At 33.5% G+C, this 12,089-nt stretch overlaps 1 protein-coding gene across 1 annotated transcript in view; it reads left to right on the top strand.

Annotated features, from left to right (window-relative positions):
• Positions 1–12,089, top strand: part of VWDE (von Willebrand factor D and EGF domains) — a 79,146-nt gene that overhangs the window by 31,833 nt on the left and 35,224 nt on the right. The window contains exons 8-13 of the mRNA XM_064380360.1: positions 1,899–2,116; positions 2,358–2,431; positions 3,873–4,143; positions 6,606–6,814; positions 6,958–7,925; positions 9,991–10,127. Coding sequence (XP_064236430.1) covers positions 1,899–2,116; positions 2,358–2,431; positions 3,873–4,143; positions 6,606–6,814; positions 6,958–7,925; positions 9,991–10,127 — 1,877 coding nt within the window. The remainder of the gene's footprint in view (positions 1–1,898; positions 2,117–2,357; positions 2,432–3,872; positions 4,144–6,605; positions 6,815–6,957; positions 7,926–9,990; positions 10,128–12,089) is intronic.

Here is a 12,089-nt window from a genome sequence, read left to right on the forward strand (position 1 = left end):
ATCTCGTGTCTTAAAATTCTTCTATTTCAATTACTAATTATGTGGATGTTGTAATACATGGCCACCTATGTGTCGGTGGATAGCGTGAGGAAATCCTCCCACGTAACAAGGTAGAATATGGAAGGACAAATTTGGTCATGTTCTTTTTCCCACTGAGCCTCTGATGCAGATATCAAAGCAAGTAACAGATACATAAATTAAAATATCACCTTTAAGAGAGATTGCAATTTGACATACCACATACATTTTCACCATAGAACATAACATTGTCTTCAGTAAATATACCAATCACAAGGTATCTATAGACCTTCATGTCTATATTATAAATAATTGAATCAGAGAAACAAGAGAATAAAAAAGCCAGGAGAGAGAATCATTTGGAATGAGGCACTTAAGAAAATAGATGGCAAAAGAGATAGAGGAATTAAGAGAGGTCATCTTAGGATTGTTGACAGTTAACAGGCTCAGATAATACCCAGCTACTCATTCGGATTTCAGGAGCCCCACAAGCAACACTATACTTTGAATTAGAGCCCAGACATTATACCCTCTCTAGAACTATTGGACAGAATTCTACTTCAAGCTACCTCTGAAAAGCATGTCATGCAAATATTACTATAGTTTATGGAGAGAACAGAAAGAGGATGATGTTATTGATGTTTTCCAAAATCATGTTACATTTCCTTCAGCTACAGGTATACTTCAAAATATATTTTCATGCTTTAAATTATTTCAACAAAGCAAACATTGCTAAAATAATTTAATAGCCTAAATATATTCCTACATTTTAGAAGTTTGCCTGCATATTCTTATTCTCTGAGAATTAAAAATGGCTTTTTTTTTCTGAAGAAAAAAATCTGGATTTCATTCTGGATACTCTTTGTCTTGTCCTCTTTAAGTAGAGTAGCATTAAATCTTTGCTTTCATAGGGAACTAGTTGGTGTCTGAGTGTATTTCTAAACAGACTATGCTGCTATTCACAGGTTTAAAGGCGACAACCCGTCATGTATTGTCTTGGGGAATTGATGTTTTATGGGCTATATCTAAACTAGAGATACTCTGTATTCACCTTAGGAAGTTGGTTAACAGTTTGAATGTTTCTGTTATTTTTTATGTACATGTGAAAAGTATATATTTATAAAAAATAGCTCAGTGTGCCTATCTGATTAATATAATTTCATACCTAAAAAATCTGTATAAAAAAAAGAAGATAGTTTTTTTTAACAACTTTTTTTCATTTTTGATTTTTAGGAGGACTTTGGAATCATTAATTGAATATGATAGCATATTTCCTCTGTGGCCAGTTTTGGGGGCAAATCTGTTCTTTGTGTTTAGTTATATAAACTTTTAGAGTTCCTTTCTCTTTATTTGTTATCATTTCCTTTCCAAATTATTTTTTATTCTTTGTTATTGAAGTGAGGGAGCATCTCAAGGTTGTGAATATATTGGGACATTTGGGAGGTGAAAGAAGATATAGCTTGTTACTGTTGTGAGATCATCTTCATTTGTTTTGATTTTTCTCTTTTTTTGAGATGATAAACCCTTTATCAATAATTAGAAGCCATTGCTACTATTCAACAATGGATGGAACATGAATACATATGCTAAGAAATATTACAGAGGTATCTGGGCCCAAGGCACAAATCTTAGACAAAAAAATATTAGTGTATGTAATATGTAAAATTGTAACATATATTCTATGTAATATGTAAAAGAAAAATTCTGTAGATTCAATAGCTTTGGGTTAATTTAAACAACATTGGCAACCATATATTTTAAGGAAGAGAACATAATTTGAGAATAATCTTACAATTCAGTGTTTCATGTTAATTAATTTGTTACATGCTTGGTTAGTCTATTCCCTCAGAAAATTTTAAACCTATTTTTTCATTAAATAGGTAAAGAGCACCTAGGCTTAAATTTGGCGCTGTCTTCCTGTCATACGGACCTTCTCCAGACATCTTCCTGTGCTAATGGAACCTGTAGCCACACTTTTGTGTCCTACGCTGCTGTCACAGATTTCTCTCGAGATGGAGATAGAGTTACAAGCATCGTAGTGCAACCAATAGTTAATGAGGATTTCCTGTGGAACAGCTACACTCCAGACAGCGTCCAGGTTGACAAATTACAAAAGTCTTACTGCAGTTGAAGCTTTAAAAAGAAATGTGTATTTTGTCATTATGTCTTACAAATGTAAAAAATTTTTTGGTAAATTAGTTTTTAAATAATTCCATTTTCAATAATTATGATAAAAACAATAATTAATTGAAAATTTGTTGAGATTGCTAAGCAATTTTTAAATATATAACTAAATATAATCAATGGTAATATTTACCAAAAATATCTTTGCTTTTAAGATCAGAGTAAAGGATGTCCCAACTGCTTACTGCTATTCATTCACTGACCCACATATAATTACATTTGATGGCAGGTAATTTCCTGGAAGTTTTTTCTTTTAGTAGTTTTGTTGGCTTTGATTTTATTGTTTTATTTTAAACAGCATATTGTTTTATAATTTTTTAGTTCTTGTCACTGAAGTTAGACAGAAAGGCATTACTGGCTTGTTTCAAGAGAACAGTTTATTTATGTAGAATTTTTTGGCCTTAAAATATAGTTCTTAGTAAAAAACATGATTAATTGCAAGGCCAAACTTGTAAAAATAAAGATTATTACAAATGCAGACAATCTTTTTCCTGGACCGGTTTTAAATTTTAATGATTAAATTATTTGCTCTAAAGATGTTTAGAACATTTTCATATGATAATAAAACAATCTTTAACTTTATGCTAAATGATTAAACATATTAGAATTATGTTTAAAAGTAATTACTTCTAAGTCTTGACAAGAATACTCAGGAAACATCTATTATAACTGTTACAGATACCTGAATATTTGCCTCTGGAATTTAAAATGAGCAAAGGACCAAAAAATAATCTAAGCTATTTTGATATTAATATCTATATAGAAGGTTTAAACTCAGTTACATTGTCCTGGGAGATTCATGATTCTGAGATGTCCTTAAGGAAAGTGATAAGAATGTCTTAGTGTTGCATCAACTTTTTTTCATAATGCAAGATGGTTTGTGGTTTGGTGGTTTGATGGTTTTTTAAAAAATTGTAATATGATCATTGTCAGTAAAATTATTCGACATGTAGAAACTGTTCTATAAAAAAATTATATTCCAGTGGTGTCAACAGGTGTTAAGAACATGAAGGAACTGACCCCATATGCAAGAATCCTTTATGGTTATAACTAAAGGCTTAAATGTTTTGGTGGAAAAACCTCAAGAAAGCATAGTAGTGATGAATTTAATCTGATAACTCACCGAGATTAATTATGCAACAACTAGGTGAAAAGCCAAGTTCTAAGTACTGGGGGTATGGCAGTGAGCAAAACAAACACTCTCTACCCTTGTGGAGCTGGCTTTTGAGAAGATGAATAGAGATCTAAACACATTTAACAAGTAAAATATAAAGGGTTTCTGAGGGAGATACTTGCTGTGAAGAAAACTAACTTGGGTGGAAAGGGAAGGCTGAAAAGAGGGGTTGCAATTTATATTAGAGTAGCCACAAAAAGCCATTTGGTGAGGGTGACGTTTAACATGTATGTAAAGTTGAAGGAGATAGCCACATTTGTACACTTAGTGGGAGAAGACCATTCAGTCAGCCTGCCCTGTTCAAGGAGAGCAGCTTGATTGGAGTGGTGAAAGGGAAGAAAGGAGTGTGGGAGAGATTGAGGTGTTTATGGCAACTTTGTTTCCTTCAGTGCATAAAAAAAAAATGTTCATGATACAGAAAGCTGTTGCAAGTAAGTAACATACTATTGTGATAATTTACATGATTTTTAACGCAATTGCCTTTTGTTAATGATAGGGTATATGATAATTTCAAGACTGGAACGTTTGTGCTTTATAAGAGTACGTCACGTGCTTTTGAGGTCCACGTACGTCAATGGGACTGCGGAAGCCTTCACTACCCAGTGTCATGTAACTGTGGATTTGTTGCCCAAGAAGGAGGTGATATAGTTACTTTTGATATGTGCAGTGGTCAGCTACATGAATCACAACCGTATTTACTCGTAAAAAGCCAAGATGTAACCAGGAATATCAAGATAAGTGAATCTTACTTAGGAAGAAAAGTCACAGTATGTATGATTCTTTAACAGTAGAAGTATTTTTCCTTTTTCTCCTTTCAGATAAACATCTATTCATCTCTATTAAATTAGGAGCTATTCTTTTTCAATATTAGTTTCTTTAACAAAATAGCATTTATATTAACTATCATCTTAGAAGGAATACATTTTTTCCCACTTAACACACACAAATAGGCACAACATAATTAAAATCATGTAAAATTTAAACTGCCTTATTTAAGATTTCAGTATGACAACTTGGTGGATTATTCAAAATTATTTTTGACAATGTGTGATAAATAGTATATTAGACAGATGATAGACATAATTAAGAATAAATATTTAGGAATAATCAACCAGTTTTTGAAATGAATACAGTGTGGTACTACCTCAGGAATGGGCTGGTAGATAAGTGTAATAGAATATGGAATCAGGAAACAAACCCAAGATTATATATCCACATATACATATTTACATATGTATTTACATTTATATATATACATATATATTTTTGAGACAGAGTTTCACTCTTGTTGCCCAGGATGGAGTGCAATGGCATGATCTTGGCTCACTGCAACCTCCACTTCCCAGATTCAAGTGGTTCACCTGCCTCAGCCTCCCAAGAAGCTGGGATTATAGGCATGCATCAACACGCCTAATTGTGTATTTTTAGTAGAGATGGGGTTTCTCCATGTTGGTCAGGCTGGTGTTGAACTCTGATCTCAGGTGATCCACCTGCCTCAGCCTCCCAAATTGCTGGGAATAGAGGTGTCAGCCAACATACTAATATTTTTAATTCTTTTTTCTTTATTGCTGGCAAGCTAATTTTTTTTAAAGATGATCTTTCATATCTGTGAGTAAGCTATTTGTATTTTCAGGTCATGGCCACCTTCCACACACCTTTTAAACAAGTAATTCCAAGTAAATTAAGTTTAAATTTAAATAAAGTACTAAAAATTTAAGTGTATGTTTGTATAATATTTATCGATGTAAATAATCATTTTAAAAAATAACATTATATATTGGAATTTCATCACTGAAAACCAAAATGCAAATCAAAAATTGGGAAAATATTTGCTACCCATAAAACGTAGGTCAGATAAAAAACACTCATGTATCACTAATGTATAATCAGCACTCCAATTAAAATGAACAAATAATATAAAAAGCCTTTTCACAAAAGAAATAAAACTGCTATGTTAAAAATTACAAAAAAAAAACCAACAAAAATATGAAAATTTTAGCTTCATTAGCAGTCGGATAGATAAATACATAAAGATTGAACAGCTCTCATACAATATTGGCAAGAGTAGAGATAGTACATTTAGAAACGGTCTTTCCTGGGAACACATATATCATATATATATATAACCTGCACCTATGTGTGCTATTTTGCCATTAAATTTTACTTTTGAAAACTTACTGTAAAAAATAGTTAAGGATGCGCATACCCTCAAAATGTTTATTGTATCTTTCCTTGTAAGAGGAAAAAGTTACAATTAGTGACCAATAAACAGGTTTAATATAATAGAACACTTTGTAGTCATGAAAATGATGGAGTAGGTGTGTGTGTTTATTGACAGGCAAATATATGCCTGAAATATAAAAGAGGTTTTGAAGAATTTGTACTAAGATCTTAATATTAGCTACCTTAAGTTGGCTTGGAATGTAAAATTTGTTTGTTTTTAAAATACTTTAATGCAAGTAAAACATACCATTTTTGTAAAAAGAGAAAAAAATCTATTTTTAAATTTTAAGAAAATTTAAAAAGGAAAAAACAACCAGAATAACAAAGAGAGTAGTGTATCTTCAGTGATTTTTAAAAGAGATAGGTTCTCCACATACAAAGTACATCAAAGTAGCTGGTCTGGAAGAGGTAATTCCTGTGATGGGAGAGGTGGTTCACAGTTAGATTCCACAGGCTATTTGGGTCATTGAGCAAACTCTCCTTGCTCAGATTGCCAGCTCCACAAGCTACCTTCTAGTTACAATTGAGCTTCTGATTCTGTTAGCCTACTGGCAGCATAAGAATGCTAATTAGCCATAGAAATATGTACTCCTCTGAAATTATATTCATCTGTGTAAATTAATTACTTGGCAATCTAATTCTGCATTAAATAATTATTATCAGAAACATTACTTGGTAAATATCCTCCTCAAAATTTGTAATGGTATTAATTGTATAAATGATCTCATTTTAGTTTTAATTATTTAAAGAAAGAGGTTGCAAGCAATATATTTCAATAAAAAGATCAGTATGGTCATCAAATTTCAGGTTAGCAAAATGCAAAAACCCATTATTCTGACATAGAACGTTAAGAGGAAAGTTTTAGCCAGAAAAATCAGTATTTTAGTCTCTTTTTATATTGAAGAAATAACTATTTCTTACTTTTTAAATAATAGATTTTTCTTAATCCAGATTGACTATTTCTTCAATATCTTTTATTTCTGTACTGTGCGTTTCTGTATTTCAGATCTGGTTTTCTTCTGGGGCATTCATCCGTGCCGATCTTAGTGAATGGGGCATGAGTCTGACGCTCAGGGCCCCTGGTGTAGATTACAGAAACACTCTGGGACTTTGTGGAACCTTTGATGAAAACCCAGAGAATGATTTCCATGACAAAAATGGGATCCAAATTGATGAAAAATTTAACAATTATGTTGCTTTTGTTAATGAATGGAGGTAAGACACTATTTTTCCACTTGTGATTGTATTAATATTAGACTTAAAATGGGTGTGACTCAACACCTTACTTTTTTGCAACACGTATTAGGAAAAAATGTTTATGTACAAATTACTATTCTTTCCTGTTTTCCATCTGGAAGGATTTTACCAGGAAAAATCATGTTTGACACACTGCCAATTTCTATGACGCCACCTGGAAAGCCATCTTATTGTAGCTGTTCGCTGGACACTGCTTCACTGTATCCATCTTCCGATGATCTGGACAGTGTTTCTCAATCAGAAATTGCTTCGGGTTGCAAAGACTTCAGTCATGTCAGGTTATCTTCTTTGATACCAGAACTAGATATCACCTCTGAATATATTAATTCAGACACATTTGTCAGAGAGATAAACAAGTATACATCTCAAGAAGAATATCATTTAAATTTCTTTCCCCAAGGAAAAAAACATATAAACCTCACCAAACTAGACTTAAATGTACAAAAACATCCTGGAAATGAGAAACAAGATGCACTAAAATATTTGGACAATAAGATAGATACGGAAGGTCAAGAAAGCCAGAGCCAAGAAATGAGGTGGAATCAACGAAACAGACGGAAACCACAGAACTTTTATGAGTTTCTTCCTTTGTTTGCTCTCCCGAGTCTCAGCCAAACAGATCTGGAAGAACTTACTTATTTTTTCCCAGAAGACCATGCTGAGGAGGTACAGCAAGAGTTTGTCCCTTCTTGGCCCACACCCTCTGGCCTCACTGAATACAGCACCTTGACCCTCTGTCAGCAGACTCTTGCCAACTCCAGCATAGGAAGACTCTGTGTTGCTTTTCTTGGCAAGAGACTAGACAGTGTTATAGATATGTGTGTGAAGGACGTTCTGTTAAAAGATGATCTTAGCTGGGCGGAAGCAGGTGTGGCCCTTTTAGAAAATGAATGTGAAAAGAGGATTGTGGAGGAGGGGAAATATAACACAGAAGAGTATGGCACGTCAATTGAAGACATCCTCTTAGTGTTAAAATGCCCCAATTTATGCAGCGGCAATGGGCAGTGTATGGAATGGGGGTGTGCATGTTCCCCAAACTTTAGTTCCTATGATTGCAGTGATTCTGAAGGTAAGCAAAGACTCTCTAAGTTTGACATTGCGTATGACATTTGATTATAAAAGGTCTTAAATCTTTATTTCACACTCAGTATCTTAACAGTGTTTACTCAGATTTTCTATTATTCCAAATCGTATTAATTCATACACTCTAATTTTCCAATGGCATCTCATCTTATTTGGAGTAAAAGCCGAAGTTACTTATAACAGCCTAGAAGGCACAGTGTGATCTGGCACACGGTGTCCCTCTAAACTCGTTCCCTACTACTGTCACCCTGTCGTTGCACTCCAGCCCCTTTGGTCTCTAAGCTGTCCCTTGAAAATGCCAAGTTCATTTGACCTCAGGGCCTTTGCACACAACTGAGCTCTCTACCTGTAGAGAATCATTATTTTCTTAGGACTCAAATTTAGTATTTTTAAAGCACTGAGTTTATATTGTTTTGCTAGTTATACTAATTTGCTTAAAACTCTTTTTCTTTAATGCATCTGTCTATAGAATACAAACTGTTTTGTCTTAATATGTTAGACAAATAAACTGTAAAAAGTTTTGTTTTTTTATTAAGTAAACTAGTAACTCCTGATTTCCCCTCCCATTATTACCATCTTGCCCTATTCCACCTACAGCCTTTTCCTTCTTAGTAAATGCAAACTTCATTCCTATTTACTCACATTAAAAACTTGTACTCATTTTTGACTCTCCTTTTCCTTCATGCCTCAAGTTTAATTCATTAGCAGCAAATCCAGCTTCAGCTTAAAAGCATTTCATCTCTTTCCCTCCTACGACCGTGGTCCAAGCCACCATTATTTTCCCCCTGGATCATCTTAGATTCTCCCAAAACTTATTTTCTGTGCAGCAGCAGCCAAAGTGACCCCACTGAAATGTGAGTGAGGTCATACTGCTCGTGTGTTTACATAGCTCAAATGGTTCTTCATCTCCTTCCGAGTAAAGTTCACAGTCCCTACCATGGCGTAGAAGATCCTAAATAGTCTGAGGTTTCTTTCCCGCTGAATTCATCTAGAGCTCTTCAGCCACACTGGCAGCTGTGCTGTTCCTCAAAGGAGCCAGGCCTGCTCCCACCCCAGGGCCTGTGCACTTTCTACTCCCTCTCACTGGAGCATTCTCCCACCACAAATCTTTATGACTGACTTTCTTATTTCTCTGTTTAAATGTCATATTATCAAAAAATCTTCTGTGGTCATTCAAAAGAGAGTTGCTTTTCTCACACAATTCCATGGTCTTAATCTCCCTTAAAATATAGTTAATATACTTTTTTTCTATATTCCTGAAAACAATTATGTACTCTATTTTATATTTATCTTTTTATTCATTTATTTTTATCCTCCCATGCTAGAATGTAAATTACATGAAGGTAGAAACTTTGTTTTGTTCATTACTACATCACCAGTGCCTAGAATAACAACAGCTAAATAAAAATTGTGAAACATTTGTTGAATTGGTGAAAGTATGAACTGAAGTAACCCATGGTTTTAAAAAAATTTTCATCACGATTTTTAGGGTTCTGAATGACACGTGATTTTCTACCCTACTGCTAGTAAAGTTGTATTCACTTAGGTTTTCCCAGTACTTAGGCAAAAGGTTTAATAACTTTTACACACTGCTAATATCCATTTTGACAACCAGATGTTACTGATACGGATGACGTTTTGAAATTTTAATACATTGTATTACCAACTACTATATTTTATTATAGAAGCGTTTTTTCTATAACCCAGCTATATGGCTCAGACCAAAATGGCAAAACCAAAATGTACTTTACTGTAGTGGTAATTTCATAATACTTGTCCTTAATTGATATTAAATATTATTAAACATTAGTGAAACCTGTGTATTTAGGACTGGTAAGGTCTGTAATATATTATTACTGACTTGATGGTAGTGCCTCTTCTAATACCAGATTACTGTTAATATTTAATGGATTAATTAGTGTAAATAGCATTTTAGGTATACTTTAAAATATTATTTTCCATATGCTTTTAATTTGGGGCTTTGAAACAATTAGTTTTTTTCTGAAATTAAAGAAATTCTATAATATTTGTTATATATATGTTTTCCAAAGACAAGCCTCCTGAAATTACAGAGCTTGGGAATGCTGGATTCTGTGATGTTCAAAAGTATGATTGTATGATGGTGAGAGTCTTTGGAAAAGGCTTCAAAGAATTACCTTCAATTAAATGTGAAGTTACTAAGCTACAGGTATGTAGATAGAGCTGAGATATCTTGGATTAGTATGGTCGATCAATTAGCAACATAAATCCAAAAGATGTTATATCCACAGTGAGCTGAACAGGACAATGAGTAAGTTACATAATGTTGATGCTTCTTTGGTAACTTAATTGAAATATCTTATAAACATTTTATTGAAGTATCGGGTCACTGTTTTCACTTATGTTAAAAAGCTAAAAGAATATCAACGTTGATTTATGTAAGCCTCTGTATTTCTTGAAATGTGAAAACATAAAGAATAGAGATTGTTTTTAGCCAAGACATCCTGCATAAACTAGATATGAACATTTCTCTTTTACAAACCAAAAAATGAGAACTAATTATATTTATTCTTTATATATTTTTACTATGGATTTTAAACAGAAAATAACCACCTCCAAAAAAATTAGTATTTAAGGCCACAGAAACAGACATGATCAGTTTGAACATTAGTATATCAAATTATATCTTAGTTTTGATTATTATTTAAATGGTCTTCTTCGTCTTTATTCAAATGGAAATTTTATTTTAAGGATAACTCTTTAAATTTCAAAAGTATATGTGGATAAGCTGAAAACTTAAAATGGCAAATCATATTTTAATATTCTTCTTACTTTTTCTCTAAATCGATGAAGCTAAATGTGTTTCTGAAATTGAGAATTACAGGAGGAAATAGATTTTGTATGTGTCTTTATCAAATAGTTAAATACAAGTATGCTGACTTCAGGATTTTATGGGTAGAGCCTTTCTAGATAAGCCATGAAATATTTTAATCCCAAGAAAGTAATAAGACGCAATAGAAAGGTACATGTAAGTAATTTTAATATCACTTAAGAGAATAGATGTTATATTAGTCTTGCCAGAATAAATCATATGACATCACATGAAAATTAAGTGATTTGTCAGGAGATAAGTTTTTAGATTTATATTCTCTTGGAAAGCACATCTTGTACTTACTTTCAGATGCATTATTTGTTGTGATTTACCCTCATACTTCCTCCCACTTCCTCTGAATTTGTGATAAATACAGAATAAGATCTGGAATCCTCTAACACACTATACAGAACTGTATTCATCCATTTTCACAGTATTATAAAGTTACTACCTGAGACTGGGTAATTTATAAAGAAAATAGGTTTAATTGGCTTACAGTTACACAAGGCTGGGAAGACCCCAGGAAACATACAATCATGGTGGAAGGCAGAGGCAGGCACCTTCTTCGCAAGGCGGCAGGTGAGAGCGAGCTAAGAGGGAAACTGCCACTTTTAAACCATCAAGATCTTGTGAGAATTCCCTTACTATCATGAGAGCAGCACAGGGGAAGCTGCCTTCATGATCCAGTCGACTCCCACGACATCCCTCCCTCCATCCATGGAGATAACAATTCAAGGTGAGATTTGGGTGGGGACACAGAGCTGAACCATATCAAGAACTGTAGAAAGAAAGAAATACGTTTGCTTGCCCAGAGCAAATCTAGAATGCATTTCCGCGTTTATTTTACATTATGCTGAAGTTAAGTCTGTCTCTCCTAGCCCCAGTCTTGCCAGTGCTGGGTTTTAAAGACTTTTCTAGCCTTTGAGTCATACCTTCAGTCAAGCCTGTTTAATGTGCCACCCTTTTAGGATCCCCAACGCCACCAACATGGGCCCTGATCAAAGCGTTGCATTCACTTTGTATGGAATATGCTTGCCCTGCCATCAACATGAGTCTGTACCTGCTAAACTTTTTCGTTTAAATTTCAGTTCCCCTTGAAAATTGGGTTCCTCTTCAAAATCTAGCATTTTGGAAATCGGATCATGCAAAATCATTAATGACTTCCCATTTTATGAAGTAATTTTTAAAAACTTTTATTTTGAAATAACTTGAGACTCGCAGAAAAATTGTAAAAATAATGCAGTTTCCAATAATTATTCACCCAGTTTCTCTTAAGTTAATATTTATAAACCATATCCA

Source organism: Aotus nancymaae, unplaced genomic scaffold (genome assembly GCF_030222135.1).
Source record: "Aotus nancymaae isolate 86718 unplaced genomic scaffold, 86718_ANA_hifiasm-v0.15.2.pri h1tg000025l, whole genome shotgun sequence".
Lineage (NCBI taxonomy): Eukaryota > Metazoa > Chordata > Mammalia > Primates > Aotidae > Aotus > Aotus nancymaae.